The sequence below is a fragment of the Ovis aries genome, chromosome 18 (assembly GCF_016772045.2).
Source record: "Ovis aries strain OAR_USU_Benz2616 breed Rambouillet chromosome 18, ARS-UI_Ramb_v3.0, whole genome shotgun sequence".
Classification (NCBI taxonomy): domain Eukaryota; kingdom Metazoa; phylum Chordata; class Mammalia; order Artiodactyla; family Bovidae; genus Ovis; species Ovis aries.
Window position 1 is genome coordinate 14,632,981 of NC_056071.1, and position 18,532 is coordinate 14,651,512.

At 44.5% G+C, this 18,532-nt stretch overlaps 1 protein-coding gene and 1 pseudogene across 3 annotated transcripts in view; one reads left to right on the forward strand and one right to left on the reverse strand.

The window, feature by feature from the left end:
- The window catches only part of SLCO3A1 (solute carrier organic anion transporter family member 3A1), a 404,171-nt gene extending 403,393 nt beyond the window's left edge, over window positions 1-778 (reverse strand). For all 3 annotated transcript variants that reach the window (XM_060401578.1, XM_027957049.2, XM_012098412.5), the window contains exon 1: window positions 542-778. In XM_060401578.1, the coding sequence (XP_060257561.1) occupies window positions 542-721 (180 nt within the window). In that variant the 5' untranslated portion in view covers window positions 722-778. The remainder of the gene's footprint in view (window positions 1-541) is intronic.
- An 11,661-nt stretch (window positions 779-12,439) lies between these two features.
- LOC132658108 (cytochrome b-c1 complex subunit 10-like) lies at window positions 12,440-18,023 on the forward strand (annotated as a pseudogene).
- The last annotated feature ends 509 nt before the right edge of the window (window positions 18,024-18,532 follow it).

Here is an 18,532-nt window from a genome sequence, read left to right on the forward strand (position 1 = left end):
CCCCAGCTCGGACCAGCGCCCCACACTTGGGCGCCTTTTCCTCTAAACTGTTAAATCCCTCCGTAATTGGCGGATGGAGAAAGCACCGGGAGAAATGATGCATAATGGATTTGTTCTCCAGGCGGCTAGGATGGGGAGTAGAGGACGCGAGATGCTAACGGGCTTTTCTTTCCATGTGCAGGTCACCTGAAAGCCGCGATGCCTTCCCCTCCAGGGGTGCTCCAGAACTCACCCTCTGGCTGTTTTTAGAGGGAGTAGGGGAGAGGGATGGTTTCACGCCCACCTGCCCGCTGCCTCTCTTCCCCGGGTCCCCCCAGCTCCTGCCGGCATCCACGGTCCCGCCGGCTCCCCGCTCGCCCAGCAGCCCGGGCCGGCAGCTCCCCCGGCGGCCGCCTCTGCACCACTCGCCAACCTCGTCGCCGGGCGGAGGTCATGCCCGCCTGCCCCCCGGCGCCCGGGCTGCCCCCTCCTCCTGCCAGCCGGGCACCTGGGAGCCGAGCTGGGGAAGGGGCCCGTGGCGGACTTGGCACGGGAGACTCACCAGGTAGGCGCCCACCGTGCCCTGCGCCAGCATCAGGGCACACTCGGACACCAGGAAGATCTTGATGTTGGAGAAGCAGGACACCTTCTTTTTCTTCTTCTTGTTCCTCTGCGCTTCGTCCCCCTGCAGCTCGCCGCTCCGGCCGCCGCCCGACGAGCCGCCCGGCTTCTTCGCCTGCATCCTTCCCCCGCCGCCGCCGCCGCCGCTTTCCCGCTTGCGCTGGGTGTCGGGGCCGCTGCCGGGCGGGGGTGCGCGCGGCGAGGCTGCGTGCTGTCCCCGCCCCGGGCCCACGGCGGCCGCCCCCGTCCTGCCGGGGCTGGAGAGGTGGAAGGCACAGCTCCTCGCAGCCGCCGCCGCGCTCGCCCCCTGCCTCCTCCTCTCCTCCTCCTCCGCCCTCCCTTCGCCTCCTCCTCCGGCTCGGGCTGTGCCAATCACAGGGGCTCCTCTCGCCGCCCGCCGCCGCCGCCGCCTCGCCGCCCGCGGACGCCCGCCGCTGCCATCGCCCGCTGGCTGGGGCCCGCGGGCCGCGCCTGCCCTCGTCTCCCCCTCTTCTAACGCGAGGCCCCGGCCTCGATCGCCGCTGCGCGCGCCCGCCGCGCCGCTCCGCGCCACCCGTGCGCCCCGGGGGAAGGCGTGAAGATACCGGCCTGGGGGCGCAGAGCGCGGCCCCCCAGCCGAGGCTTGGGAGGGCCCGGGTGGCCCGAAGCACGCGGGAGAGGGGGAGCCCTTGCGGAGTCAGGGAGCTGGTGCTCCGGATGGCACGAAGGCCGTGCCCGGCCCCTAGAAGGCGCTGCGGAGCGCGGGGCGCCGCCGCGGACACTGGGCGGTACTGCAAGGGGAACTCCGGGCGCCGAGGTCGCGTGCGGAGGCTCCCCCGCGGGGCGGGGACCTAGAGCTCCAACCTCGGGGCACTTAGGAGGGGAGCAAAGGTTTCTAGGAAGAGGGAGAAGACCGCGTACCTAGGAAAGGGTTGACGCTTTCCCCTACCAACTCCGCCCGCCCGGCTGTTTCTGGGGACAGATGTTGCGCTCTGGGCCGTGGGGACGCGCCGGAGGTCAGAGCCGCTGAGGCTTCCGCAGCCTGCTGGCCTCTGCTCCTGCTCTCGTAGGCCACTGGGTGTGCTCAAAGGTCCCAGACCTAAAGGAGAGAAAAGGAAGCGCAGCAAGGGAGAAGTTCCATTAACCCATCCGGAGCCGCGCGGTTCATCCATCGCCCCCAGCCAAGGGGTCTAGGCGGCTGCAGGGTCGCAGCGACCCCAGCAGAGGGCCTTGTGCAGCACGCCTGCGTGCCTGGAGCCCATCCTGAAGAACGATGTGGCCACGCGGCTGAAGGCCGCGGGAAGCTATTAGCCACAGGCCTGCCTCGGTCCCCACCCCTCCCCTAGCTTTGTGGCCGGGCCCCTTCCTTGCCTTGGCCTGAATGTCTGCCCCCACCCCCCTCCCTCGCAGCCACTCTTTTTAATCATTACCAGGAGTTTGGGCCACAGGGCACTACCAACAGGATCTGCTTGTCCCCAGATGGCTTTTGGAAGCTCAGTGAAGCCTGGAAAGGACTGGACACTCCTGGTACTGATGAGTACCAGGAGGCACTCAGCATCTTCCACTTGGTCCACTGGGGGGGGGCTTAACCAATCATTTGAAAAACCTCTCCTTAATAACTGTGGAAAATTCTGAAAGAGATGGGAATACCAGACCACCTGACCTGCCTCTTGAGAAACCTGTATGCAGGTCAGGAAGCAACAGTTAGAACTGGACATGGAACAACAGACTGGTTCCAAATAGGAAAAGGAGTACGTCAAGGCTGTATATTGTCACCCTGCTTATTTAACTTCTATGCAGAGTACATCATGAGAAACACTGGGCTGGAAGAAGCACAAGCTGGAATCAAGATTGCCGGGAGAAATATCAATAACCTCAGATATGCAGATGACACCACCCTTATGGCAGAAAGTGAAGAACTAAAAGCCTCTTGATGAAAGTGAAAGAGGAGAGTGAAAAAGTTGGCTTAAAGCTCAACATTCAGAAAACTAAGATCATGGCATCTGGTCCCATCACTACATGGCAAATAGACAGGGGAAACAATGGAAACAGTGACAGACTTAATTTGGGGGGTCTCCAAAATCACTGCAGATGGTGACTGAAGCCATGAAATTAAAAGACACTTACTCCTTGGAAGGAAAAGTTATGACCAACCTAGATAGCATATTCAAAAGCAGAAACATTACTCTGTCAACAAAGGTCCATCTAGTCAAGGCTATGGTTTTTCCAGTGGTCATGTATGGATGTGAGAGTTGGACTATAAAGAAAGCTGAGTGTCGAAGAACAGATGCTTTTGAACTGTGGTGTTGGAGAAGCCTCTTGAGAGTCCCTTGGACTGCAAGGAGATCCAACCAGTCCATTCTGAAGGAGATCAGCCCTGGGTGTTCATTGGAAGGACTGATGTTGAAGCTGAAACTCCAATACTTTGGACACCTGATGGGAAGAGCTGGCTCATTGGAAAAGACCCTAATGCTGGGAAAGAGTGAGGGCAGGAGGAGAAGGGGACTACAGAAGATGAGATGGTTGGATATTATCACTGACTTGATGGACATGAGTTTGAGTAAACTCCGGGAGTTGGTGATGGACAGGGAGGCCTGGCATGCTGCGGTTCATGGGGTCACAGAGAGTCATACACGACTGAGCAACTGAACTGAACTGAACTGAATAACTGTGTTTAAGAAAAAGACCCACTCTTCTAGGCTGCTGGGTACCAAAGCAGGCTTAAATCTGAAACTGAATCATAATTAACACTTTTATAATTTCTACTTACTCCCAAAGAACTTGAGTGAGAAGGAATGGTGTAATGGTGGGGGGTGTTGTCTTGCAATACCTTTTAAATACAAACTGATGCTTCCTGCTGTGGGCCCAGACATGATCTCAGCTAGGCTTGGTGTCCCTTTCGGATTCTCCCCTCCCCTTGTCTGGGCGGTCTCCTCTCTGAATTGGTTCTCACCACAGAGGTCTTTTTCCATTGCCCCTGACCCCTGTCATTATCAGCTATCCCATTCCCCAAGAAACTATCACCTTCCTTGGGACCCTCCCTTTCTCGCCACATCCTCCCCTCACTCAGAGCCAAGTTTTCCATGGGTCACTCCTCGCACACCCTCAGCCTGCTCCATCACTCTGGCATCATGACAGCACCTCATCACTTTTTCCCAAGACGACCCTTGATGAGCTCGCCCGCTTCCCTGCCTTCCAGAATGTGAGCTACAAAGCTAAGACCCTTTACTTGCTTCTGAACAGAGACCTTGTCACTATTGAACTAGCTTTTAAAGTGCAGTCTAGTCTTCAAGTCTTATTTACATACTTTGCGATAACAAGAGCTAATGTCTGTTGTGTGCTGACTCTGGCCAAGCATGGTTCTTCTAAGTGCTTCACCCCCATTTACAGTTGAAGCCACTCGGCCATCCCCTAAACTAGATACTATTACTAGCTCTGTTTTACAAATAACAGGCCCAGAAACATTAACTACATGTACCAATGTCACAAGTATCCCATAAGTGGCAGGACCAGCATTTGAAACCAAGGTGTCTGCTCTCACAGCCCCAGTTTGGAACGCCTTATATATTATCTTGTTTATCACCCAGTGGTCTGTTCATCACCCAGTGGTCTGTTTCTTGGGGAGGGTGGGACTCATATTGTTGCTATTTTATAAATGGAAACTCAGAGATGTAGAGTGTCCAGCCCAGTGTCACACAAAAGGGACAGGACTTGTGTCCAAGTCCAGCTCTCTGTCTATACTACATTGCCTCCGGTACAGTCCAGAAGGGGCTTCCCTGGTGGCTCAGTGGTAAAGAATCTGGTAGCCAGGGCAGGAGATGTGGGTTCAATCCCTGGGTCGGGAAGATCCCCTGGAGAAGGAAATGGCAACCCACTCTAGTATTCTTGCCTGGGAAATCCTGTGGACCGGGAAAGCCTTGCAGGCTGCAGCCCATGGGGTGGACACGACTGAGCGACTATAACAACAATGAGAACATGCCAAAAGAGGGATGACTATTTTTCATTTTTGACCATCTATTTTACATAAAACTTAACTGTCTGTAGAAAAACCAAACACTTTTGCTGTCAGAGAAAGGATTCTAGAGTAGGGTTGTAGATTCCTTCTACAATTAATGGTAAGCTGCCATGAAAATAATTCAATGCCTACAGTCTTAAGAATAATCAAAAGCAGCCTGAAGGCAATCAGGCATTATGAGGCTGAAAGCTCAGCTTCTCTGCACACCATTGCTGAATCGAATCTCTGAAACCAAGTTTTGGGTGAAGTGGTAGTTTTTGGCTTTATTACCTTGCCAAGCAAAAGGGGCCACAGTAGGCTAACACCCTCAACCATGTGTCCCAGCTCGGGGAAGGGAGTGAGAAGTTTTATAATAACTGCTCAAAGAGGGTGTGATCTGTTTGTGGACATTCTTCTGATGGGTTGGTGGTCAGGTAAACAGGAGTCAGCATCGTCAACCCTCAGGTCTAACTGGTCTGGGGTCTACAGACTTGTTGGCAGCATACCATCATTAATCATTAACTTCTCCCACCTGGAGGGGATTTCAGTACCTGCAGAATGAAAGTGAAAGTGTTGTTGCTCAGTCATGTCCAACTCTTTGCCACCCCATGGGCTGCAGCCTGCCAGACTCTTCTGTCCATAGGATTCTCCAGGCAGGAATACTGGAGTAGGTACCCATTTCCTTCTCCCGGGCATCTTCCCTATCCAAGGATCAAACCCAGGTCTCCTACGTTGCAGGCAGATTATTTACTATCTGAGCCATCAGGGAAGCCCAGAATAGCTCAAAGATGTTGTTCTGTGTATCTCTTGATGGGCAAACAGGATCTTACCCCAAGGCTGCTCTTGACTTTCTCCCTGGTCTTGCATCCCCTCCCTTCCCTAATTAACAACTGCTTGAATCTCTCCCTTGGAACTCAGAGAATCTCTTGGTGGCTGAATGAAAGCTGTTTCCTGTAATCAAAGAAATGGGGGACACAGAAAGTCTTTGTGCCCGGGAGCCCCACAGGCCCTGCACGGTATCAGTTAGCCCCACGACAGTCAGAAAGAAGGAAGTTTGTTCAAACTCATGTTCATTGAATCAGTGATGCTATACAACCATCTCATCCTCTGCCACCCCCTTCTCCTCCTGCCTTCTATGTTTCCCAGCATCAGGGTAATTCCAATGAGTCGGCTCTTTGCATCAAGTGGCCATAGTATAGGAGCTTCAGCCTAGTCCTTCCAGTGAATATTCAGGGTAACTGTCTTCACATCTGTAGAGCACGTGTTGATAGAGTGCTCTGAGGTCCTGTGTCTCACTCAGCTCTCACGGCCTGGAGAGCAGATCTTTATTAACCCCATTTTACTCATGGAAAGAAAGCAGCAAGTGACTTTGGGAACTCATGGCTAGCTAGTGGCAGGAATTAAAAGCTGTACTTCCCACCCTAAATTGGGGGAGCACCGAGGAGGAGGGGGAATGAGATTAAGAAAAAAATTAAGCTTCCTATGATCTGGGGTGACCCCTCCAACCAGCTTCTGAAGTGGACAGTTGACCATCGTGTCATGAGCAAAACATTAAACACCATCCACCAACTGGGCGACCTTGACTGTGGCCTTGGAGGAATGATGCAGCCACCATTTCTAGGCTGGAGCCTTTTTCATTTATCTGCCCTGCTAGTGGTAGATGATGCATTTAGAACCGGTCACCATGAATGGGGCTTTCCAGGTTTCTCAGTGATAAAGAACCTGCCTGCCAATGCAGGAGACACAGGAGGCTTGCATTTATTCCCTGGGTTAGGAAGATCCCCTGGAGGAGGAAATGGCAACCCGCTAAAGTATTCTCCAGTATTCCTGCCTGGGAAATCCCATGGACAGAGGAGCCTGGTGGGCTACGGTCCATGGGGTCTCAAAGAGTCAGACCACAGAAAGACAGTTGAGCACACGAGTCAGACCACAGAAAGACAGCTGACCACACACGCGTGCAGTATGAATGTGAATGACTGTAGAACCCTTGGGATTATTTTAGCCTCTCAACTCCTTCCTGGGACTAGGTGATTTTTCTTTTCTTTTCTTTTCTTTTTTTTTTTTTAATTTTTGGCCATGCTCCATGGCATGTGGAATGTTAGTTCCTCAGTCAGGGATTGAACCCAAGCCCCGTGGATGTGAAGCACAGAGTCATAACCACTGGATCACCAGGGAAAAGTCTGACTTTTCAGAGTTAGATAAAAATCTTCTAGCTGAGGCTCTGATTCCATGAGCCCTTACTTTGCTGTTAGAAGTATTCCAAACATTGAGATGCTGCCATGTACTCTGGAAATCTGACCCAGGGGAAGCATAAAGAAGATTGAGTGACATGGGAAAATAAATTGACTTTTTATTCCTAAAATATTAAGAAGCTGCATGTATATGCTTAGTGATTTGAACTTGGAGAGCTTTTATCTCCTGCTTTAAAAAGCACCATCAATTCATTCCTGTAGGAGAGAAGTGGGTTAACTTCATGGGCATGGAAAAAAAAAAATGACAATATCTTCCACTGTTACTGGACTGTGGCAAGATTTCACAGCAAGCAGCCTCAATGTAATTCAACACAATGAGAAACTGTTGTTCAAGTAATTCACATGAACTGTCTTTTGCCAACTTCAATTTTGTTCACAGGCAAATACAAAGTTGAAAAATAAATGCAAAGAATGATTTCTGATTGTCACTGGAATGGAAAATAGATGCTTAGATACTCACCCTATGGATGGATTTTTCTTTTCTTTTTCTGAAAATACACCAATCATGTATTGTGTCAACCAAGGATAGAATTGGGGCTGGGCCAACTTCTTTGGCCTGAAAGTAATATTTGGGCTGAGTTGAAGCTTATTTCTCCTTCTTCAGGGTTTTTCTTTCCCCACCTCCACTTTCCAATTAGCCTTATCCATATGCCTTTCTACCATATAGCCTGTGTTTGCTGCTTTCTATACCCATAGCTCTGTATTTTTAATTATATGTCTTAATTTGAATATATCTTAAACTCAACTAAGAAGTAAAAAGGGTAAGCATTAATGTGGATGCAATTTAAGAAACAAATCCAAGTGGAGAATAGGTATGAGAAACTATGGTTTTTAGAAATGTTATATTTATGGAAAATGAGTTTTGTGATAAAGGAGAAGGAATAAAAGCAAACATCTACCAGTATTAGTGTATCTAGGAAGCTCACCATTTGCTACCTTCTACTGATATTTCTGGGACTTCCCTGGTGGCTCAGATGGTAAAGAGTCCGCCTGCAATGCAGGAGACCTGGGTTCCATCTCTAGGTTGTGAAGATCCCCTAGAGAAGGGAATGACTACCCACTCCAGTATTCTTGCCCGGAGAATCCCATGGACAGAGGAGCCTGGCAGGCCCCAGTCCGTGGGGTTTCAAAGAGTGGGACACGACTGAGTGACTTTCACTTTCATTGATATTTCTATATAATCAAAGCAATGGTTTTGCCAGTAGTCATGTACACATGTGAGAACTGGACCATAAAGAAAGTCGAACACCCAAGAATTGATGCTTTTGAGTTGTGGTGCTGGAGAAGACTCTTGAGATTCCCTTGGGCTGCAAGGAGATCAAACCAGTCCATCCTAAAGGAAATCAATCCTGAGTATTCATTGGAAGGACTGATGCTGAAGCTGAAGCTCCAATATTTTGGTCACTGGATGTGAAGAGCCAACTCCCTGGGAAAGACCCCAATGTTGGGAAGATTGAGAGCAGAAAAAGAGGACAGCAGAGAATGAGATGATAGCATCTCGGACTCCATGGACATGAATTTGAGCAAACTCTGGGAGATATTGAAGGACAAGGGAGCCTGGCGTGCTGCAGTCCATGGGCTTGCAGAGAGTCGAATACGACTTGGTGACTGGATACAACAACAAATTGATATTTCTGTAAATAAAATTTATGCAAATAAACCATTAGCTTCTTAAGGGTGGAGAGAATATCTTACTTTGGAAATAAAGGAAATTTTCTTGCTCAGGGTCTAACAGACCTCCTGCCAAGAACCTTGATATTTTTGACTAGAACAGGAAAATAACAGGACCCCAGAAGGGGTCCAAGTTTTTAGACAACTTCTTTCCAGGTACTCTCCCCAGGGACCCACTTCTCCAGCCCACCAGGGCACATCCTTCTTGCAACAGGAAGTGCCCCCCTCAGCCCCTTTCACTGACACCACGCTTTTACTTTTCTTTCTCAGAAAAGGAATATCTCAGCTCTGCTCATCTCTTAAAAATGCATGCCAATGTTTGTAGCATTATTCTAAGGATGGGTACTGACAGCAACTGTAGGCAAATGAAATCAGCCAGCACTGAGAATGTCGGCAAGGTATCACAGCATCTCCAGCCAAGGAAGCTGGAGACTCAGAGGCTAATATCATGGCAAGAGTCTCACAGGTTCTAAGTTTGGCAGAAAGTGGCCACAGCTGCCTGCCTTCCTAAGGGGCAGTGGGCTCTAAGCCTGTGTACTCTTGGCAGGCACAGCACAATGCAATGCATTAACTCTCGGACTGATCTAAGTGATAAAGGGTTCCAAGGAGAGGACAGACTAAGACCATGAAAGGGAATCCACAAGGTTCAGGTGCCCCTGAGCCCTAAATGGAGAGTGTGAAATTAGATATAGATGAGAATATATAGAGAGATTATAAACAGGTGCTAGGAGGAGCACCCCACCTTAGGTTAGGGTCCTCCCCACAGCCCACCTTCCTTACTAAAGCCTGTCTAGCTCCTGCAGGGCATTCTCCTCCATTGTGGAGCGACAGGAGAGGGGGCCTCAGGTGGGATACACTGAACAAGAAGGCAGTCTCTGCCTGTCACTGGCTGATTGGTTGCCCTCCTCTTCAAATTTATATGTTGATGTCCTAAGCCCCTCATTACACCAAACGTGACCCTATTTGAAGGCAGGGCCATTAGACAGGTAATTAAGGCACAGTGAAGTCATATAGGCGGGTCCAAATCCAACAGGACTAGTGTCTTTATAAGAAAAGGAGCTAAGGACACAGAAAGCATAGAGCCACAGGATCTGCCAGTCAAGAGAGAGGCCTCAGAGGAAAGGAAGCCTGCAGACACCTTGATCTCAGACTTCCAGCCTCCAGACCTGGAAGGAAATAAATTTCTGTTGTTATGCACCCCACCCCCACCCCACCCAGTCTGTGATATTTTGTTATGGCTGCCCTAGCAAGCTAAAAAAATACCTTAACCCTCTCCCCATCCCTGGGCTCTCACCCTGTAATCTGGCCAGAATTAACTAATTGTGGTTCCTTGGGCTCACCATGCTTTCTCCTCCTTCTTTTGCACCTGCTCTTTCCTTGCCCTTACCGCCCCTTTCTTCATCTCACACCTACTAGTACCTTAAGATGCCCCGAAAGTGCAACCTCCTCCAGGAAGCCCTTAAGATTACCCTCTCCCTACTACCCTGCCAACTCCCCCATTGCCTCACTACTGCCTACATCCTATGCCAGCCTCTGCTCTAGCATTTATCCCACTGCTGAGGACACTCACCGCCCTCCTCCCTGTCCAGACTCTGATCAGTGTCTTTCATCTCCATAGTTCTGCCCCCAGAAGAGCCAGGACCCATGTGGTCAGTAAGTAGTACTGGGAAGAGAACAAATGAGTGAAAACAGAAGAAAAAGTCACCCTGCCCCGCTAGATGGTTCAGATTCTAAAGGAATTTGGAAAGGAAGCTGACAGATAAGATTTGGATTCACATAAACCTGAAGTCATGGGATTGAAATCTGATTTGGAAGATCAGAATTGAAATTGCAGAAAACCCAAACAAATGATACAGAATCAAGCTCTAGGTTTCTATCAATGTAGAGAAAAGAAACAGAAAAAGCAAGATGAGAGAAAAGATGGGTAATTCAGTTGATCAAAGTAAATAAAGACTTAATATATGGATAAGAAGGACCCTCTTGAGGAAGATATAACTAAAATGATTTTGCTGCAACACTGAAGAAAAATAATGATGGAAGAAAACTTTTCAAGCTGAGAAAATAAGTTGAATGTATAATTTAAAATAGCGTACCATTTCCAGGCAAAATTAATGAAGAAAGATGCACAATTTGATATAATCTAGCAAATTTCTTTGAATATGAAGGGTTTTTTTTTAAAATCTTCAACTATCTAGACAAAACATTAAACTCACTCATCACCAAATGAAAACAGGCTGATCTGAGAATGCATCACAGGACTGATGCCAGATGATAAAGGAGCAAAGATACTAAGAGAAAACGGTTATAACTCAAGCTAAGATGTTAATCTTCAAAGAAAACAAAACATACATTCTCAGTTATTCTAATTAGGAGTTCAAAAAAGATACCCCATACCCTTTTTTTGAAAAGTTTACAAAGATAGGTTCAAATGGAACAAATATTACTTAAGGACAAAACAAAATCAAGAATATCAAAAGTGGATTCAAAAACATTTTAATAGTCCAAGCCAAATGTATAGAATTAAGGTTTTTTTTTAATGCTGTATATAGAATATTGGTACAGATGGAAAGTTTTTGTTGTAGTTACTTCTTAAAATAACTAAAAATAAAACTAATAATAAATAGGTTTATAATCCCAAATGATATTGGCAATGAATGTGGGAAAGAAGGTTATGTGGAGAATTAGAAGGGTACTAAATTCCTCATCTTATACAGGAATGAATTAAGTTATTATATTATTCATGAATTTGATAATTAGAGAACCTATACATTAAACTGTGATTTTGAAAAACCAAAGTAGAAGAATTCAAAAGAATATTATATTTATAAAAATAGGGAAAATAAAAACCAAGAAAAATTGTAATTTGGGAAGAAAATGGAATAACACAGTGGTTCAAATCATGGGCTTGAGGCAGGAAAACCTGGTTTCTGAAAATGGTTCTCCAATTTACTAATGCTGGTCCTGAAAATTTACTCACCTACTCAGAGCCTCTTTTTTTCTATCTTTAAAATTGGAATAAAATACATATTTCACAGGGTAGTTGTGGGGTTAATAGGAAATCTTTGTCTAAAGAAATTTATCAAGAAATTCCTTACCAAACTAGGAATAAAACTACCATATGACTCAGCAATCCCACTACTGGGCATATACCCTGAGAAAGTCACAGTTCTAAAGACACACGAACCCCGTTCACTGCAGCACTATTTACAATAACCAGGAGATGGAAGCAACCTCGATGTCCATCAGCAGACAAATGGACAAGGAAGATGTGGTACACACACACACACAACGGAGTATTACTCAGTCATAAAAGGAATGCATTTGAGTCAGTTGTAGTGAGGGGGATGAACCTAGAGCCTGTTATACAGAGTGAAATAAGTCAGAAAGAGAAAAATATCATGTGTTAACACGTATATATGGAATCTAGAAAAATAGTCCTGATGTACCTATTTACACAGAAGAAACGGAGATGCAGACCTAACAGTCTGGTGGACACAGCGGGGGAAGGAGAGGGTTGGACAACGCAGGACAGTAGCTCTGACGCATATACACTCTCAGGCGTAATAGACACTCTAATGCGTAATAGACACTCTCAGTGTAAAGCAGATAGCCGGAAGTTGCGGTTTAACATACGGAGTCCAGCCTGATGCTCTCTGACGACCTAGCGGGGTTGAATAGGGGCAGGAGAGAGGCTCAGGAGGGAGGGGAGATATATAATTTATGACTGATTCTCCGGAGAAGGCAATGGCAACCCACTCCAGTACTCTTGCCTGGAAAATCCCGTGGACGAAGGAGCCTGGTAGGCTGCAGTCCATGGGGTCGCTAAGAGTCGGGCACGACTGAGCGACTTCATTTTCACTTTTCACTTTCTTACATTGGAGAAGGGAATGGCAACCCACTCCAGTGTTCTTGCCTGGAGAATCCCAGGGACAGGGGAGCCTGGTGGGCTGCCGTCTATGGGGTCGCACAGAGTCGGACACGACTGAAGCAACTTAGCAGCAGTAGCATCAGCATGACTGATTCTCAATGTACAGCAGAGCTTCCCCACAATGTTATAAAGCAATTCTCCTCCAATAATAAAAAGAGAACAATGTTGGCATTTGATACGAGGTAGATATTTTTAACAAGTTAATAAAGAATTTTGTTCCATTTGACAAGTTTTTAATTAGCAGTAGATATTGAATTTTATCAAATGCCTTTTTGCTCTCAGTGTTCCTCAAAATGTTAATAGGTTACATATAGAAAATAGGTAACTAATGAGGACCTATTTATAGCATAGGGAACTCTACTCAGTACTCTTTAATGGTCTGTATGGGAAGAGAATCTAAAAAACAGTGGATATATATATATTCATAGCTGATTCACTTTACTGTACGCCTGAAACAAATACAATATTGTATTATAAATCAACTGTACTCCAATACAAAATGTTTTAAAAAAGAAAAAAATTAATCCAATACTTAGCCTAAGCATGAGTTGCTGCCACCTGGGCCAGCAGAGACTGGATCACCCTGAGTTGGGATGGTGCCAAGATGCTGAGCAGGTTTCTGGGCCCACACTCCTGGGAGCTGCCTGGAAGTTGGGTTCCCACGATAGGCATGTGAGGTGCAGTGAGCACTGTGGGGTTGGCATGGGGCACTGCCTGGCAACTGATTCTGGACTGGGTGCCGTACATCAACAGCAAGTTTAAGAAGAAAATCTAATCATACTGACCCCCAGCTCAGGCCTCTCTGGTATCTGATGGTGCTGCCTCCTTCCATCTGCCTCTGCAATAATCCATGCTCTCGGGATGGACCTTGAGGTTGAAAAAAAAGAAACTGAGTTGTTGTTCATCAGTATTAACATGGTTTTTGTTTTCGTTCTCACTTACAGTAAAGGACTGAGAATGCTTGAGTCTCCCCAGTGTTCCTCCTCAGCAAAACTCTCCTAGCCCTGTTTTCTGATCCCACTCCTCACTTGAGTCTTGATCTTTTAACCTTCTTTGATTTGGCTCTTGTTCTAGGTTTCCAATCAGTCGCACAGACGTGACATCTAGAATGGTCCTTTGCAAAATGAACTCGCCCATGACCACGTGTGAGTTTGTCTTTGTTTTCAGGTCTGTAGCCGTTTCTCATGTCACCGTTTAGATTCAGTTCCCTGAAACCCTACCTGAGCAAAACCCCCAGATATCCCAAGTGGTTATCCAGGATGAGTTAACGGAGACGTATAACAACAAATTTAAATGATTTAACCTCTTTTATTAAAATATTGGGGGCTTCCCTGGTGACTCAGTGGTAAAGAATCTGCTTGCAATGCAGGAGACCTGAGTTTGATCCCTGGATTGGAAAGATCCCCTGGAGGAGGGGATGACAACCCACTCCAGTATTCTAGCCTGGAGAATCCCAAGGACAGAGAAGCCTGTTGGGCTACAGTCCATAGGGTTGTCCAGAGTCGGACACAAATGAAGTGAAGACTTCAAGATTGGGTTAAGAAAAATCCAACTGTGACTTAATAATAAAAAAAACATATCCAAAATAGAAGGAAACAAATAGGTTAAATTTTTTTACATGAATAAAGATTTACTAGTGAAATAGAAACAAAGTAAAAATAGAGGTAGTATTATAAAATTTATATGAGAATGGATACAAGGCCAAATAATACCAAAAGAGTCAAAGAGTACATAAAAATGTGCATCCTTCAGTGAAGATATCAAAGAATATATAGTTTATGCAACAGATATATAAAGTAAAGATGCATAAGAGAAAATGGACAGAACACAATTATTTCATGTGAGCCCTTTACAGAATGACTAGCCTTTGAAAAAACAAGTAGACAAAGTATATACATTTCAAAGGATTTATACTATAAATAATTAAAATATATTGAAGACAAAACCAAGGAAAACAGAATAAAAAATTTTCTAAAGATAAGCATAGAGAATTGAACAAATTTTTAAAAACAGAAATAGTAAAGTTGAAACACAAATTCAAGAACTGCTTTTTCTTTTAACACAACTTGAGAACACATGAAAAGTAAACAGAAAAAAACAAAATATAAAAGTAGAAACAAAACAAAAATTAAAACAGGAAGATTTTAATAAGTGTGAAAATATTATTTTAAAATACTATGCTAATCAATTTGATAAAATGAATTAAATGATTATTTTGTGGCAAATTTTACCCAGCTCTAAGGCCTCTGAAGATATCTCACTGTCTGCAAATTTCACTAGTGATAACTTTCAGACTTTTACAAAGCCAGATAATTTCATATTATATAATTTTTCCAAATATAAAAACAAAAGCTAAGAATATAAAGATTCATTTTATGAAGTCAGTGTAGCACTAATATAAAACAGACAAAAATGGCACAAAAGAACAATAAATACTATCACGATTTTGTAATGACAATATTTAGGTTAATACTCAATGACATGATGAAAACCAAAAAATAAGCAATGTTATCTTTCCTAATGACATAGTGATTCTAAAGTTCATTCATAGGAATAACAAGTGAAAAATTAAGAATATATTAAAAGAGGAAAACTGGGCACTTAGGTTAAGGAGGCTTGTCTAACTAGGAATTAAAACATATTGCAAGCAACATCAAACAAAGCAGTATGGCAGTAGTTCGAGAATTGACAGGCTGATAAAATAGAGCAATCGGCCTTAAAATAGACTCTAGTATATATTCCAGCTTAGTAAAGAAAGCACAGCAAAAAATGGGAGAGGTTATTCATCAAATAATTGAGAAAAATTGACTAACTCAAATAATAGCCTCACCATACAGTAGCCCCAAACACAGCTGAAACAGATGGATTAAAGAACTATACATAAACAAAGATATAAGTAAACAATTATCAGATTTTTGGAGAGGGAAAAACATTCTAAGTATAAGAGCAATGGAAGTAAGTACAAAAGAAAAGCTACATAGATTTTGCCATTACACAATTAGAACTCCTCTATGTCAAGGAACATCATTCACAATAATAAAATCACAACTTGGGAAAAGTAATTTAGCAACAGGGCAGAGGATAACATCATTAAAACAAAAGAAATAAAGAAAAGGAACAAAAAGAAAATATAAAACAAAATATCATTAAAACAAAAGGATAATATCATTAAAAGATCACAGAAATTTTAAAGAAATACAAAATCTAATAAATATGTACAAATATTCACACTCATAACTAATCAAATGCTAATTAAAACAATATCTGAATTTTACTCACCCACTAAACTGGCAAAACATTTTTTTTTTTAAGTTTTCTGTGCTGGTAAAAGTTTGACAGAAATTTCCATAATAAATAGCTGGCAGAGGTAAGAATGTGTATTAGTACAAAACTCTTTGGTGATATCTACCTAGGTACTCAAGCTTCCCAGGTGGCTCAGTGGTAAAGAATCCACCTGTCAAACCAGGAGATGCAGGTTTGATCTTGGGGTTGGGAAGATCCCCTGGAGAAGAAAATAGCATCCCATTTCAGTATTCTTGCCTGGGAAATCCCATGGACAGAGGCGCCTGGCAGGTTACAGTCCATAGGATCGCAAAGAGCTGGACACGATTTAGTGACTAAACAACAACAAGAACCTAGGCGCTCAAATTGGTCCCTTCCGCTGGCTCAGTAAGCCCCTTCCAATGAACGTAGCTTAAGAAAAGAGAAACACAAACAGACATAGAAATACAATGCTTTACGTTTTAATATGTATTGAATAATAAGAGATGCAGATTTGATCCCTGGGTGGGGAAGATCCCCCTGGAGTAGGAAGTGACACCCCACTCCAGTATTCTTGCCTGGGAAATTTCATGGGCAAAGGAACCTGGTGGGCTACAGCCCATGGGGCCTCAAAGAGTCGGACATGACTGAACAACTGAACGCATACTTACACTGAATAATTATTTACAGTACTGAAAAATTGTATGTGTTTGTTAAGAGGTGACTGGCCAGCCACTTAAAAGTTATCCTTCATAAAACACTATAAGTAGGGGGGGAGTTTAGGGGAGAATGGATACATGTATATGTATGGCTGAGTCTCTTCTGTCCACTTGAAACTATCACAAAATTGTTAATCAGCTATATGCTAATATAAACTAACTTTTAAAGTAAAAAAAAATTATAAGAAGGCAGAAATACTGCACACAGAGCACTATAACCATGGTACCTGTCCCAGTATGTATTTAGGGATACTGGAAGAGTTATCAATGTCAAGGGCTAGCCTAGCATTGAGCCTTGCTGATAAATGGCAGATTTTACATTCATATATATTCTGAGTTACCATTTTGAAACATAAACATGCATTAGGATTGTAATTTAAAAGAAAATTTACCTATATTTTTAAAAAAGTATATATTATATTTTTCAATCCAAATTACCTTGTTTAATGGGTAACCTCCAGCAAACTGACATTTCTTATGCACTCTGTTCTAGAGCAAAGGCATACAATGAAACCCAGGCTGCTGCTAAAACCAGGCTCCATCCTGCCAAAGCTCTTTTGAATAAGAGATCATATATAAGTCCTTTTATTGTTCTCTGCTGTCTAGCTCTTATCTCACTAAGCAAGCATTCTCTCATTCCCTTTTCCAGAGCCCCCTTCCAAAGTGTAAAGGTGAGAGGGTATATATATTTGGCCCAGCTCACAAGGTGGTGTGGCCCCTACTCCCCACCCAACCCAAGGATGTTGCCAGGACACACGCTTGTGGAGCTCTGCATCCTTTGAACAGAGAGATCAGAAAAGTCTGGATTCACCAGTCAAGGAGGATCCTCCTCGTGAAAAATGTAAGAAAACCTGGATTTCTCGAAGGAAGTATAGTAACCAGATTGAGACAGAGAAAAGAGTGCTTCTGTCCTTTCAATGCTGTCATTGAGGAGACTATCCAGAGACCACAGGTTTCTACCTGTAGTAAAATGTGTTGGACGTCAATGGCTAGAAATTGCAGGGACATACAGAAGTGGTGAGGAACTATGGACAAACAGAAAAGTGGTGTCCTTCAACAGAGAAGAGGCTTTGCGATGAGTGAAGTCAAGCCTTTCTTCAAATAGCAGAAAATTCACAGGCCACTATCCAGGGGCAAGAAACACTTAGGTTTATTCCCAGCGGCAGAGGCATCATCTGGGATGAGGTTGGAAATCAGTGAGCTAAGGGCCACGAGGTATGGAAACCAAATGCTCAGAGTCCCGGACTGTCAGCGTAACGCAAAGACAAGCACAAAAGCCAATACTGTGGCTGGAGCTATGAAAGACACAGGGTTCAAGCAGAGGTCACTGGCTGCAGCAACATATTAGGAAGTCTTAGAGGCTATCGATAAATCCTCATGATATGAATCAAGTTCAGTGGCTTAATTATGTTAATGATATTAGAAAAAAAAGGCAATGTGAACTTGGGGTGTTAAACAGCAGTATTTTTCCTTCTAGAAGGGTCTCAACAGCAGTGTCAGTTGGTTCACTGCTTATTTTCACATGAACGTTCTAAATGCCCAGATTTGGATTTCTGATACTTCAGTGGATGAAACTAGCACTCCTGGTGTGTGTACACACACACACACACACACACACACACACACACACACACACACACACACACACACAGAGTAGAATGGACCTGAAATACCACGTGTTACCAGAAAGCAGAGATGGAAGGGACAGTGCTAAAAAGACAAAAGAGCTAGCTTAGAGGTCTCCCACTGGCCAAATTGAAACTTGAGCGTCAAAAGGGGTTTAATAATTGTGATTACTTGAAATATGATGAATTTGAGCAAGGCTATAATTTCATAATGATATTAAGAAGAAATTAATATAAAGTACACTAAAGGAATTTAGGATGAACATAGAAGTTTGGCTATAAATGGATCGATTTTTTAATTAATTTTAATGAAAAGAGGTTAATATAAATCAGTATTTTATTTCTTCTGTTAACTCTATTTGCCTTTAAAACAGAGATATGGGGCAGTCCTAAGATGGCGGAGGAATAGGACAGAGAGACCACTTTCTCCCCCACAAATTCATCAAAAGAACATTTCAACGCTGAGTAAATTCCACAAAACAGCTTCTGAATGCTGGCAGAGG